This window comes from Antrostomus carolinensis, unplaced genomic scaffold (assembly GCF_000700745.2).
Source record: "Antrostomus carolinensis isolate BGI_N321 unplaced genomic scaffold, ASM70074v2 scaffold28010, whole genome shotgun sequence".
Taxonomy (NCBI): domain Eukaryota; kingdom Metazoa; phylum Chordata; class Aves; order Caprimulgiformes; family Caprimulgidae; genus Antrostomus; species Antrostomus carolinensis.
The window spans coordinates 3,500-18,125 of NW_010288142.1; the positions used below are offsets into that span (position 1 = coordinate 3,500).

A 14,626-nucleotide genomic window follows, 5' to 3' on the forward strand; every position below is an offset into this window, starting at 1 on the left:
AGAGAAGGAGCGGTTGTGTTTTCCTTTGGAGGTGACCTTTTTATTACACCTTTTCTAAAGATAAAACAACATCCCCCAAAGTCCTTCTAATGAAAAAATACTTGTGTGAAAAAAAAAAAATAAATAAAAAATTGGATGAGGGGGAGGAACCAACCCAAAAACTAAAAAAGCCACTTCTTGGTTGATGACTGCTCTATTCAAGAGAAGAGGGATCAGACTTGCAGTCCCTTCCGGGCTCTGTTTGCTGAGTAGGCAAGGATTGAGTTCACATCTTTCCTTCTGATGCCTCTGTAAGTGTTGACCTGAGTAACTGGACGAGCACAGATCTTGGGTCTCTCTTGAGTTGGGTTTGGCAGGCAGCATTGAGTTGAGGCAGCACAAAGGGTGAATGCTTGGTTTTTGGATGACGCTGGTTTTGTAACTTCTGTTTCTTTCCTTTGTTGTCCTATCCTTTTGACTCCTGCCCTTTCTTTATATTTTCTTCTCTATTCTCTTCCTGCTGAAAAAAAGACTGTTGTATACAGGATTGAGCTGGAGCCTTTCAGAAATAGATCTTGTGCCTAGTACCTACCCGTGGGTATTTAAGGCCATGACTTTGATTACAAAAGTCTCCTTGTGTTAGTACCGGTGAATATATTCCTTCTTTCAATGTCTAGTTTTGGATCTGGATGTGAAATAGATCACAATGTTCCCATTTTCAGCTGTGGTTTTCAGGAAAAGCAGAATTTTTTTAAGCTCTCTCAACTTTTTAACTCTTGATGGGTAACATGAGGAGAGAGAAACTGGCTGGGAAAGCGTATGTGTTTGCATGGTGAAAATGAAGGTCCTAAATCCTTTATTCTATTTTAACTCTTTCCATTTAAAAACCCAGCAGGAAGAACTGTACTAAATGGGGGGTGGGGTCACCCTAGGACCTCTCTGTGATGTTAGTTTTAAAGGGTTTAAAATTGAATCTGAAGGGATACAGATTCTAAAAAACTCTTTGCTTCTTTTTTTCCCCCCTTCCCCTTTTCTCTTTAAACAGGAATTTTTGCTTATCTAAACTACAGAGTGCCACGGACTCGGAAGGAAATATTTGAAACCCTGATAAAAGGATTACAGAGACTGGAATACAGAGGATATGACTCTGCAGGTATGTAAACTAACTCACCAAATAAATTTTAGCAACCAGTAGCTACCTATGTGACTTTTTGTGTGCTCCTGTGTGTTGGGTTTGTCTTTTTTCTTTTCATCCTGCAGATTGAAAGATCAGAACTAATTGCTTTGATTATTGGAGTTTCTTCTTCAGCTTTTCTCGGGATTTTTAAATAGTGTGTTCAGCTCTGTAATCAGATAGTGGTTGAGGTTTAGTACACATAAGCAAAGCAAACAGGGTGTGGGGAAGACAGTCTCCATATGGGGTCATGTAGTTTGTGCCTGAGCCTTTTTTGTGAGTTCCAATGAAAGGATGAGGAAGATTAAACTTGTCTTTAAGTTTGAGTTGGCTAGTTTCATTGAGTAAAATATATCAGTCTATCCTCAAGCAAAGTTTGAGATGACTCGTGTATTTTCATCTGCGTGGTGGATATATACTTCATCTAGATTGATTTGAACATATACAGGTCTAGCGACAGACTTAAAGTGTATCCTTTCAAAGAATAGTTTTAAAATAATTGTTTCACTGGTGTGTGCTTGTCTGTATTTTCTGAGCCTTTTTTTTTTTTTTCATGCTTTAAATAACACTTCTGACTTGGTCCTGTGCTGTAGGAGTGGCAATTGATGGAAATAATAATGAAGATAAAGAAAGATTCATCAAACTAGTTAAGAAAAGAGGAAAAGTGAAGGCCCTGGAAGAAGAGTTGTACAGTAAGTATCCTAAAAATTACCCCTTTACTTTGGCCTCCCATTCAGATAATATCTGCATCTCAGCAGAAAGTCAGACCATGAAATTACAGTTATGATTTTGGACCAGAAATAACTGCACTGTGTAATCCAATGGCATTTAAATTGTTTTTGCCCCCGAAATCTGCACTAGAAAGTCAAGCTGATCTTTAGATATAGTGCTGTGAAATTATCAGTCTACTCTCCCCTCCTTTGTTTGCTCCTTTGTTCAAAACCTGGGCGTCCTTGGGCATCCTTTTTTTGGATGATTTCTGTGCTTGGTAGCTGGTGTTGGAACATGGACTCTGACAGAATTTACAAGCATTTAAGCATCTGGCTGTCATTACAATCTGCTTTATGCAGTGCTTCCATCTGTGAAGAACTGGAGTTGTCTTTTTAATATGTTTACATTATAATTTGTAGTAATGTGGTCTGTTAGCCTAGCTGTTAGTATTGGCTGAAAATGCTTGAGTCTTGGCAAACAAAGTTTTAATCACAGTAGCTCAAACTAGCTGAAGTGTAATGTCAAGAAAGCAAAAGGTTTAAAAGAAGGCCACGAGATAACTTAGATTTTTGCCTGTAGGAATTATTTTAGTGTTTTACTAGTTGTGGGTGTGGAAGAGGGAGGCTCAACTTTAAATATTAAGTAAACTGAATTTCTTGTGAATAGAACAAGATGACCTGGATTCAAAAGCAGATTTTGAAACACATTTTGGAATTGCTCATACTCGCTGGGCGACCCATGGAGTACCAAGTGCAATAAACAGTCACCCTCAGAGATCAGATAAAAGGAATGGTATGTAATCTCTGCAGCACTCTGGAACTGGATGAGTTTGGAATGGTTCAATCCACATAGTCTGTCTGTTCTTACTAGTGTTATGGTATCTGTTTTGTGTACTAGGGCTAAGCTGTTGCCGTTCTATCTAGGTTAGACACTTTTGCAATAAAATAGCCTCTTCTGAGGCTGAAGTAACACTGTAAAAGATTCATGAGATTTGTTTTCTGAAAATTGGAGCCCAAGTTAGTCAAAGTCCAACGCTCTTGTTTTAAAAGACAAGACACTGAAAATGTAAATGCATCAATGTTGTCTGGGCTGGAAAAGGAAAGTTTCATATAGTTTTTCACTTGAGATGGCTTGATGCTATTTTCCTGGGTGTAGTTTAAAACTCTTAATGGTTTGGAACAACCTGTGTATGCTTTCAGAATTTGTAAGCTTCTGCTTTCTGTTGTCCATGTTGTGATAAGCTGTAGGTCTGAAAGCTATATATAGCAGGTAGTTTCTAGTGTACTTCCAAGCTTTTTTCCCTCTAATTTTGTGTTCTGAGTTAAATATCTTAATTTTTCATTGGGGATGAATATTTTTTTTTTTTTTGCTTTTAGAATTCGTTGTTATCCATAATGGAATCATCACAAATTATAAGGACCTGAGAAAATTTCTGGTGAGTTTGTGGCAACTTGATTCTAAAACTAAGAAAGTAAATGCTCCACCAGCTACCACCATGAGATCTTTCATGGCTTTGTTGGAATCTGAATTCAAGTTTCTTGATATCATCTGTAAAATAGTAGTGTGAAGGACTGCCTAATAAAGGTACTCGGGAGCTGGTGAAGTGCAATATGTTACTGTAATTTTAAATGCAAAATAATTATGAGTAGAATAGCAGTTTACACTCACATTTTTTGAGAGGGGGTGTGGAATGGGCTCCCTTCTGTCTCTTGTTGCTTGACAGATGCTAAGCAAGTCTTACTACATGTCTTGTTACAGTATTTCTGGAAGAGTAGCTAGGACAGGATAAGTCATTATATTGTGTCTATAGTGATATATATCCACTAGTCCAGTGTTTTTGCTCCAAGCAGTCTGTCTTACTGTGCAGTTTCTGGTGGGAGGCAGCTGAAAGGCTCTTCAGTGTTTCTTACCTGAGGATGAAAACACTTTTTACTCTTCTGCATGGTATGATATTTCAGGAGAGCAAAGGCTATGAATTCGAATCTGAAACAGATACAGAAACAATCCCCAAATTGATCAAATACATGTATGACAACAGAGAGAGTGAGGACACCAGCTTTTCAGCCTTGGTAGAAAGAGTTATTCAACAGTTGGTAAGTTCCTTTCTTTTTTTCTTTTTCCTGTACTGCAGTGTAAACTATTTGTGGGGTTCCTTAGTATTCTGCATTTCTATATTTAGATCCTCTGCAGGAGTCCTTAGAAGGTGCTTCAAATAACATTTTTTTGGCCTCTAAACAATGTTTAATAGACCAAGAAATGAGATTAAAATTTTGGAAACTTCAAAGGCTTTTCAGTGGTAAATTTTTAAATTGCATTAGCGGGGTTTTTTGTTTGGGATTTTTTTATTTTTTTTTTTAAGCAAGAGGTTATCCCAGTTTTTAATGAAGCAGCTTAATTAGACAGAATTGTAGGAGCCTCTAGGGTTTGAAATCTCTCCTGAAGGGCAGTGTGTTCTTAAAGGCTATTCTGATCATGTTAAAACACTGCTGTGATTCAAGTTTGTCTAATAATATGCCTTGGCTCCTATATTTGCAAATAGTCTTAACAAGCTGTATTGGTTCATGGTGTAGCTGGTTCCCAAACTGCAAAGTGGGAATCTACTGTTACTTAGTATGTGAATGCTTAAAAACTTTTGATAGGTGCATTGCAAGCTTGGAGAAAGCTTGCTTTGTTTCCTCCCCCAGTCTCTGGGCAGATGTTTTCCCTCCTCTTCCTGCAGTTTCTTACACTGGTTTCACCTCTCCTTTCTCCTCTCTAAAGCAGCTCTGTAGGGTTCCCCTAGAGAAGGGCTGGAATACACACCAAGTGCAGACCTGTGTGGTGGGTCAAGAGGGAATTGTGGTGCAGTTAAGGGGAAGGGTGACTTCACCTGACCTCAGAACAAGAGCAGAGGATCTCAGACTGGAGTTCCTGCCAGAGGAGTGAATATTACCATCTCTGTTCTGTTTTCTGTTTACAAGGTGTGGGGGGACTTTTGCTTCTGCTTTTGGAATACTCTTCAAGTCTGCAAGCTGCATTAATACTATCAAGTGGTTGATTGTGTGTTCCTGTTTTTGTTCTTGCATTATGTTTTTTTTCTGGTTTTATGGTGGAGGCTTTTTTGTTTGGTTTTGTTTTTTTTTTAAAGACATTAGTGAGAATTTGCCCCTTAAACTAGAAGTAGTAACTCCAAAATTTTAACTGAAAATACATAATAAAATGCAGCTACATGCACATTCTTATTAAAAGTCTTTCTAGAAGTAAATATCTAACAGTCTTCACATGGATTAGGAGTAACAGGGAGATTTTCTTAACCCTTGCATTAGAAAATACTGGTTTTATTTATAAAGAGAGGCTAAGTGCTCACTTCCTGATCTTTCAGCTGTTGCACTGTTACATGCATGTTAGCTTGTTCTGCTCCATGACCAATTCCTTTAAAGGTGCAGTCTGCCCTCCAGGAAGAGATTCCTGATAGTAGTAAAGAGCTTTCCTTCACAGCCTCTTCAGGAAGAGGGGCCCCAGTTTAGTGAGATGCAACTAAGTGAGATTAGTTGTTCAGGATTTTTTTTTTCTCTCTCTTCTGTTTACATGGTTTCCAGGAAGGTGCTTTTGCATTGGTTTTCAAGAGCATCCACTACCCAGGTGAAGCTGTTGCTACCAGGTTAGTAAAAAGTCCATTTTATACATAATTCATGCTTTTTAGGTTAAAAAAAAAAAAAAGTACTGGAATACTGATGTCTAAAGTGCTTAATTAACCAAAACTCAGAAGGTAGATAGCTGCATTAGTGGAATCTGTGAAGTGCAGCAAAGCTCTGCTGAGCACCTCTTCAACTGACTGTTAAATATAACTTTATTTGAGCTGTAGATCACAGAATTTTCAGAAGCTTGTGTTGATTCTCTATAATCCTTAACTTGATTTTTTTTAATAGATTAGCTGTGACTACTCACTTTTTGGGGATGAAAAGACAGTAGTGAAAAGTGATCAGATGATGTTTTCTTGCTTCATGCAAATATACTTTTGGGTGGAAGTGTCCAAATGACACGCTTGGAACATACCACTGACAAACTCATTCCCATAGCCTGGCCTTTTTATCTGGTACAGTGTGTCAGTAAAGAAGCTCAGTGTATCTGCTCTTTCTAAAATGGTGTTAAGAGTGTGCCAACATTTCTCCTATATCAGAAAGGGGAGGGAAGGGTTATGGTTCAATTTTACTTCACATTGAATAAAGATTGAGAGAAGTATATTCAGGTTGGCTAAAAAGCCATCATACTAATAGGTTATACAAATAGCATTCTATAGCTGTCATAGCATTTATGAGCTTTTTTGTAGGAGCTCTACTTTTATTTATGACCTGGAAAACAAATTTCAGGAAATGTAAAGGTATTAAATTAGCAAGTGAAGTAGCAGTGAGAGTAAAGACTGATTTATTCTACAACCAAAAAGCCCATTGCTTCTGTGGTTCTAAAATAGCACTATATTAAAATTTTGAAAAAAAAATAACCAAACCCAGCTGTACCATCACTCTAACTGGAGAACATCTTCTGAAATGAACTCTTGTATATGTGGTTCAGGTTTGGATTCTTAGGAGTGAAGAGATTAACAGAAGCTAAACTTGTAATCTGAGGTGTTGGGGGTTGAATTACTCTTTTGTTCCTGTGAGATATATATATATGTATATCTAAAATAAGCTCTTCAGTGTGCCATGTGACCCATATAATTAAAAAATGATCTTAATATTCTACAGTTTCAGAGGTGCAGTAGTAATGGTTGGCATTTCTGAATTGAAAAGGCTAAAGGGTGGAACAGTATTTCAGTAGTAAAGAGCACTGGAGTTTATTACTGGCTCATTTCTGAGGCAGAGTAAGCTTTGTTTAAAAACAGTATTGAAATTGGTGCCTGTACTAAACTCTTTTGTGATTTCTGGGAGGAAAACAACTAGTTCATATGTTTTCTTCTATCTGGCTGTAGTTCATGGGGAAAGAATCACCAAGGCATATGGTACTTACTCGTATAATAACACTTGGTAAATCTTACAGAAACAAGCCAAGTTTATATAGCTCCTGCCATGTAATGGCTTTAGGATCAGGGTTGAGGAAGATCTTCCTATTTAGAAAGCTAGATGGGATATTGTATTTCAACATCACAGATGTCCTTTGACTTCTTTATATGTACCTTTCTCTTTATAAACTTGCATGTTTTCCCTTTGTAGGAGAGGGAGTCCTTTGCTCATTGGGGTTAGGAGCAAGTACAAGCTTTCCACTGAACAGATTCCTGTTTTATATAGAACGTGTAAGTTGATAAATCCAATTACTTTATTTTTAAGAGCTAAAATTATTGTTACTTTATGATTAGAAATTAGGTTAATTGGTCTTTGTACTATAAAACTACCAGCTGGTGCTCCAAATAGCTTCTTAGCTGAGGATATTCTATTTTTATACTACTGAATGTATAATTCATGTAAAAGTCCCATTCCCCAAAATACTTATGGACTTGTGATACCTTGAACCTATATATTCTGTAATCTCTAACTTCAACAGATCTGTTTTTACATTTAAAGCATCTCATTCCTTTATTAGGCAACATTGAGAATGTGAAGAACATCTGCAATTCACCAATGAAAAGACTGGACAGCTCTACCTGCCTTCATGCTGTTGGGGATAAGGCAGTAGAATTCTTCTTTGCTTCAGATGCAAGGTAGTAGAAGCACTTAAATGTTTCTCAAAGCACTGCTTTTGTTCAGAAGTGAGATAGTTCTGGAAATCTGATGCTGTCTTGCTGCTGTACAATTGTTTTCTCATAGAATAGGTTCCAATACAGATAACTTCAGAAAGCCCTCAGGCTGAAGTACTTGAAAAATGCTAAGGCTTGACATCAGCATTTCAACTGCAAACAAATGCAATATCTGCCAGTTGCTAACCCCTATGTAAAATAACATCCAGTGTAGGAAAAATTGGGTACAGATAAGACACTATCAGCCCAGTCTGAGTTTTGGCATTTTCATCCAGCTATCAGGATGAAATAGTGTTGTGGTTCCAAACGTAGCAGGAACCTGGACACCAGATATGCATTTATCTCAGAAACAAGATTGTGACCTTAGAGGTCCATCAGGGACACTGAGAGGCAAGATGAGGAACTTGCTGATGTGAGATGCTGTGGGTCTTGAGCCTTCTGCTCTGGGTTCCTGTGAGAGTGCAGGAGGAGCAGCAGATGGAGCCATTTCCTTTAAGATGGCTCTTTCTGTAGTAATATCCAGAAGGAAGATAGAAAGGGAGCTAGTGCTGTGTGGCATGTTTAATTGTTTTGAGGAATGCTGCTACCAACTCTTATTGACATGCCAGGCTTGTCTTGCTTCTGTTTTTTTCTATAGTGCTATCATTGAGCACACCAACAGAGTAATTTTCTTAGAAGATGATGACATTGCAGCAGTAACTGATGGGAAGCTTTCAATTCACCGTCTGAAGCGTTCAGCTAGTGATGATCCTTCCCGGGCCATCCAAACCTTGCAGATGGAATTGCAGCAAATCATGAAGGGTGGGTTGAAACAACTGTAAATGAGTATCATCAAAGATAGATAGTTACTGACTGTTTGTGTAGTAGATAAGGCAGAAAAATGCTAATTTGTTGTGAAAATTACCTGATATTTGGGCTGTTTGTACTGGGAACTGACAATTCCAAGCTTTAAGACCATGGAAAATGGGTGGTATGGGACCCTGTCCATTTTTAGCTTCAGGAATGTCCTAGATACTCCTATTCATCTCAATATTTTGTGAAAATATAACTGATGTTAACATGTTGTTGTAGTTTTTGGCAAACTTTGACTGTAAACTAAGAACTGAAGTGGAATAGAGAAGTTCCTTTAAAAAGGAATCCAGTTACCTTGTCAGTGTTGGGAAATGAAACCAACCTAATATAGAGTGAAGTATCAATCCCTTCTTTCTTCTTACCTATTCCTAAGCTTTTGTTTAAGCTAAAAGAGTCAACTGAAATTAGCTTGCTACCAGGGGTCATCTTAAAAGTCGTCTCTTTGTAACTGTAATAGGCTTCAAATAACAAACCATGTACCTAAGCTTTACCATGTAATGTTTTTCTAAACAGGTAACTTCAGTGCATTCATGCAAAAGGAAATTTTTGAGCAACCAGAATCAGTTGTCAATACAATGAGGGGCAGGGTGAATTTCGAGAGCAGCACAGGTAATTCAGAACAGGCATTCAAGCTGCGCTAAGCCTGCAGGTTTTGAACATATGAACTAGAAAATAAAATAGCGTAGCATTGATATATGCTTTTTTGTTTGTTTGTTTACAGTTCTGCTGGGAGGGCTGAAGGATCATTTAAAAGAAATCAGAAGATGTCGAAGACTGATAATTATTGGCTGTGGGACCAGTTACCATGCTGCAGTAGCTGTAAGTTCAGCCTTAGCTGAAATGCATATGTAACTCCTCATTGCTGGGTTTTTAGACAACAGCTCTTAATCTGCTTTTTCTTCTGTATTTCAAACTTTGCCTTTCATTGAGGGGTCTTGCCCTTTATTTAGTTTTCCTTTGTGACAGCATCGGAACTTTAATAAAGAATGTGTTACCTACCATGCTAGAAATCAACTTTTTTCACCCTTGTTTTTAAAGCTCTGGTGAGCTGTAATTATCAGTTTTTATAATAAGAATCCATTTAGATTATCTCGGATTCTTAAGACATCAAGACTTTTATGAGTGGCAGTATTAACAAATGTTGTCTGCTGCTTGAATACAGACTCGACAAGTACTGGAAGAATTAACTGAATTACCAGTGATGGTGGAACTTGCTAGTGACTTCCTGGACAGAAACACACCTGTGTTCAGAGATGACGTGTGCTTTTTTATAAGTCAGTCAGGTGAGCTACACTGTCTACTGTTTATCTTCAGTTGAGTGAAAACAGAATCACAGAATGTCAGGGATTGGAAGGGACTTCAAAGATCATCTAGTCCAACCCCCTGCTGGGGCAGGAACCTAAATGAGATCACACAGGAAGGCGTCCAGGCGGGTTTTGAATGTCTCCAGAGAAGGAGACTCCACAACCTCCCTGGGAAGCCTGTTCCAGTGCTTTGTTACCCTCACCGTAAAGAAGTTTCTTCTCAAGTTTAAGTGGAACCTCCTGTGTTCCAGCTCACACCCCTTGTCCTACCATTGGGCATCACTGAGAAGAGCCTGGCTCCATCCTCCTGACATTTGCCCTTAACATATTTATAAACATTAATGAGGTCACCCCTCAGTCTCTTCTTCTCCAAGCTAAAGAGCCCCAGCTCCCTAAAAACTGTAGAAAAAATTTAAAAAGCCAATGATTTGTTACTTTTTGCGTGATGCAGAGGAGGATGATGGCTAATGGGCTATAGATTTGTCTTGAATGAAAGTTTATTTCAGACTTGATTAAAATATATAGACAGTGAGGGCTGAAAGATTGTTTTCAGTTGCATTTTGCATTGTGTTAAGTGTGGATGCAGATATTTAGAACATGCTTGTGTAGATTTTTATGCTTTTCAGGAATCATTACTATCCTCTGTCAACTTAAAGTCAAGATGTACGTGTTTTCCAGGTGAAACTGCAGATACCCTTATGGCCTTGAGGTATTGTAAAGAACGTCGTGCTCTAACAGTTGGCATCACAAACACAGTTGGAAGCTCAATATCCAGGGAGACTGACTGTGGTGTACATATCAATGCAGGACCTGAGATAGGTGTGGCAAGCACAAAGGTAATTGCTGTTCAGTGTTTGACTTTCATACTTCAGCTCTGTGGAATCCAATCAAAATGTTAATTGTAGCACTTCAAACTGACATCATACTCTCTGCAGCCTTAGCCGCTAAATGTTTTGTTTTGTCTGTAGGCTTACACCAGCCAGTTCGTGTCTCTTGTAATGTTTGGCCTAATGATGTCTGAAGATAGAATTTCCTTGCAGAAGAGGAGACAGGAAATCATTAGTGGACTAAAATCACTGCCAGGTATATTGTTATTTTGGGTTTGAGGAGTGATAGGGGATGTTGTTTAATAGGCAATATAAAATACTACTCAGGGATGTTTTTTCTCGTTTAAGCTTCACTCTTGCCCTTCACCTGGAAGGTAAACAATATAACAAAAAGGGACTATTAGTTTCTGCACTGATTTGCCAGTTTTACAAGTGCCCTTCCAAGAAACTTGGCAGGAAGATCAGAATTTTCATGGGTTGGGTTTTCTAATTACAACAAGGTAGTTTTGTATGAGAAATACTAATTGATCTGCTGAATTGATGATTTGAAATTTTTAAAGCCTTTCACTTTAAATCAGGATAGATTAAAGGAAATTCATTTAAGGTGGATATTCACAATTTCCTTTAGAAATACAAGTGAGATGTCTGAGCACAGCTTAAACCAAGAGCTGCTTTAAATTTGCTACTGTAAATAAGGCTGAAGAAAATATCCTTAAACTGCAAAGATGCAAAGTTAATGGTTGAATTATATTAAGTGTATTTGTTCTGAGAGATCATTAGAAAATCCTACTACAAGCAAACTATTTCTTTCCAATTAAAAAAGTTTTTAATATGTGCTTTTTGTGTGCTCCAATAGAGATGATTAAAGAAGTCTTGTCCTTGGATGAGAAGATACATGATTTGGCTCTTGAACTGTACAAACAAAGGTCTCTGCTGGTTATGGGTCGTGGATATAATTATGCCACTTGTCTGGAAGGAGCTCTGGTAAGAACCTCTCAATATTGTTGAGTATTATTTAAAATGAGCTTTTGTGGCTTCTGCAACCTAGTTTATTTCTAATATTTTACTACTACTCAATTTTACTGCAATAAAGCTGCTATCTATAACTAAGAGCATTCAGTCCTGTTGGATTGAACACATACATAAGGTGAACCTGAATATGATATCAGTTTCTTGTTTCTTTCACATAATAAATGCAGTGTTTAACGAGTCTATTTAAAAAAAAAACCCAACAAACCATTTAAAATGCTGACCCACTTGAAAATAACATCAGAAAAACACAATGTGTTATGAACAGTCTGGTGGAATGAACACATATCCATCTCTCACTGAAGTTTGAAATGTTAAAGGTAGACTGCATTAGTCAAGGTTTCACTGGGTGTTTGGTTCTTAAAGTCTCTTTTGATTACTCTATTTCTTTATCTGCAAATACATGTGCACAGGCAAACTCTGCTTCCATCAGCAGCCTGCTAGAAATCCCAGCAGACAAGTCAGTCTGTTTTCACTATTAACTGCTCTTTGAAAATACCAACTTGATACCATATGCCTGTATTTAAGTCGCAGATGTACAGCCTTGGTGTTTTGCTTCTTATTTCTCATCTGATTGACTAGTAACTTGATGGCATTTGCTTTTTTCCTAGAAAATAAAAGAAATCACCTATATGCACTCTGAAGGTATCCTGGCTGGTGAGCTGAAACATGGACCATTAGCCCTAGTAGATAAACAAATGCCTGTTATCATGGTGATAATGAAGGATCCTTGTTTCACCAAGTGCCAGAATGCTCTGCAGCAGGTCACTGCTCGACAGGTAAGCTGTTTAACCAATACAATGTCATACGTAAAGAGATTGTGCATGTTTTTTGGCTGCTGACTGTGCCTCAGAAAAAGGATGTATTGGTGATTTTTTTTTTTTCTTCTGATTATTAAGTTATAAATAAGATGCTATATCCACATTGTGGGTTGTCATTACAGTAGTGAAAATTGATTGCATGTGGGTTTGGTTTTTTTGTTTGTTTTGAAGCAAATGGAATAATATTAAAACTCTACAGGGTGAAAACATTAAAGTCTTGCAAAACAGTGAATGACAAAAGTCATTATGCAAGACTGGCATTTTCTTTGTTAGCTACCTGAGCATTCTTCAAGCGTACTACTGAAGCAATATTTCAAAGCAGTTCCAAGCCAGCTCTTCATGTAACACTGCAAAACTTTATTTTCAGGGTCGTCCAATCATTCTGTGTTCTAAAGAAGACACAGAAAGCTCAAAATTTGCCTACAAAACCATTGAGCTGCCTCATACAGTTGACTGCCTTCAAGGAGTCTTGAGTGTTATTCCTCTCCAGTTGCTTTCATTCCATCTGGCTGTTCTCAGAGGATACGATGTAAGTGCTTCTGTATTTAGCACTACAGTTAGTGCAGTTTTGAACTTCCTCATACCAGTGTAAAGTGAGAGACCCAGTTATATGGCATATCTAACAAAGAACTATGATAATTGTGGAGCTTATAGTGACTGTGGTAGTGGAGGTGGTATTTCAGTGCCACTTCTTTGGCTTTATTTTTTTTTTTAATTGGTATCCTTCTAAAAAAATGTTGAAGATCACTTGCTTAGTTTCATTAGTTAAGAGCTGAGATAGGACTTTTTCAGAGAATTAAATCTTCAAATGTTGTATTGCACTTTAACCTAAAATAGTTCAGTGCCTTGTACAGCTTAGTTTGGCACTGGCTAGGTGCATCAGTTTGATAATGATAACTGTTTTGGAAAGGTACCCTGTACAAAACAAATACATATTTGTTTGGAGGGTTTTGGAAGCAAGAATGAATTCAACAGTGAGTCATTATCTGCAGGTCTGTAGTCTCTTGTGTGTGTTAATGTGCCTAGAATAAAGCAGAACTCATTAGGAAATCTAAAAAAAGCCCACTAAATGAACTGTCAAATGCAGAATGTCAGTATTGCTCTGTCATACACTGAAAGTCTCTCTCTTCATTCTAGGTGGACTTTCCAAGAAACTTGGCCAAATCAGTTACTGTAGAATAACAGCCAAGAACAGCCGATGTTTTTGTCACCAGACCTCTGAGTTATACTTGCAGAAATGTGGTGTTCTGAACTGATAGGTACACATTTTTCTAAAGAGAATGACTGTGCTAACTGGAAAGTGTCAGAAGGATTTACCTTGCAGCTTTAAAAGCTTTTGATGTGCCTTGTACCCAAGTGCTTTTGCTCACAGCAAATATTCCTCTTAAGTCCTGAAATTGCCAAAGGAGAAGATAAAAATTGTTTACACATGGTATACTGAATGAACTTTTCTACTGTGCAATATATATATATATTTACAGCTCTCTTCAGAGTAACTGTGAACATTTTTTTAGCCTACACTAAACTAGTTTTAAAGATACAGTATTTATAACTACAATTGTATAGGTTTTTTTAAGTTATTTTTTTAGTACATTGCTTATCTGTAGCATTGTTAGTGCTCAGAATGTAAATACTGAGCATATTGACATTTGTGTACAGTTGTTAGGGGTTTTTTTTTTTCCTACTTTAGCCTCAAACTGGAAATTTCTTGTCCTTCTTTGTCCCCAGCTTCCCCTCCCCTCTTTGAATCTGTGTTTCATACTTAACCAGTCATTTGCAAAGTTCTTCTGTGGCTGTAAATTCCCAGCTATGTTTTAAATTTTTGCTGCTTTCAGCTAATTATTTGAAAAGCCAGAGCAACATTTTGTTTTGTATGCCACTCCAGCTCTTACTTGCATAACGTGTACAGTGCAACAAAATAAGGGAACAGGATGTCTTTCAAGTGCTATGTCTGTTTGAAGCGTGTACAATGAAATTACAGTGCAATTAAAAGATTATATAATTCTTGTTTCTGTTTTGGTTGGGGGTTTTTTTGTTGTTTCTTCTTTTTTTTTAACTTGATGATTCCTTATCTCAGGTCTGAATATAGATAGAATACTGCAGTACTCTGATACAAGCGAGAGAGACAGTGTTCTCCCCAAGTCTTGCCTAAATCCTTATAGCAGAATTCTTTCCTCTGTTTCTTGGGTTAGTTCTTTCTATGTCAGAGTTTTCCCAGG

General features: G+C 37.6%; 1 protein-coding gene across 1 annotated transcript; it reads left to right on the forward strand.

The window, feature by feature from the left end:
• The first annotated feature begins 685 nt into the window (after positions 1 to 685).
• GFPT2 (glutamine--fructose-6-phosphate transaminase 2) lies at positions 686 to 14,022 on the forward strand. Its single transcript, XM_029084387.1, has 19 exons — positions 686 to 755; positions 1,022 to 1,132; positions 1,747 to 1,845; positions 2,531 to 2,656; positions 3,241 to 3,299; positions 3,823 to 3,957; positions 5,443 to 5,504; positions 7,054 to 7,133; positions 7,421 to 7,538; positions 8,212 to 8,375; positions 8,940 to 9,035; positions 9,148 to 9,245; positions 9,589 to 9,709; positions 10,409 to 10,566; positions 10,699 to 10,813; positions 11,414 to 11,541; positions 12,198 to 12,365; positions 12,775 to 12,936; positions 13,545 to 14,022. The coding sequence occupies exons 1-19, from the start codon at positions 686 to 688 to the stop codon at positions 13,587 to 13,589; spliced, it is 2,115 nt and encodes a 704-aa protein (XP_028940220.1). The 3' UTR covers positions 13,590 to 14,022.
• The last annotated feature ends 604 nt before the right edge of the window (positions 14,023 to 14,626 follow it).

Coding starts and splice junctions, on each gene's coding strand:
- GFPT2 (XM_029084387.1), top strand. CDS start 686: ATGTTCCCATTTTCAGCTGTGGTTTTCAGGAAAAGCAGAATTTTTTTA. Junction 8,376..8,939: donor ATTGCAGCAAATCATGAAGG/GTGGGTTGAAAC, acceptor TTTTCTAAACAG/GTAACTTCAGTGCATTCATG. Junction 9,246..9,588: donor GTTACCATGCTGCAGTAGCT/GTAAGTTCAGCC, acceptor GCTTGAATACAG/ACTCGACAAGTACTGGAAGA.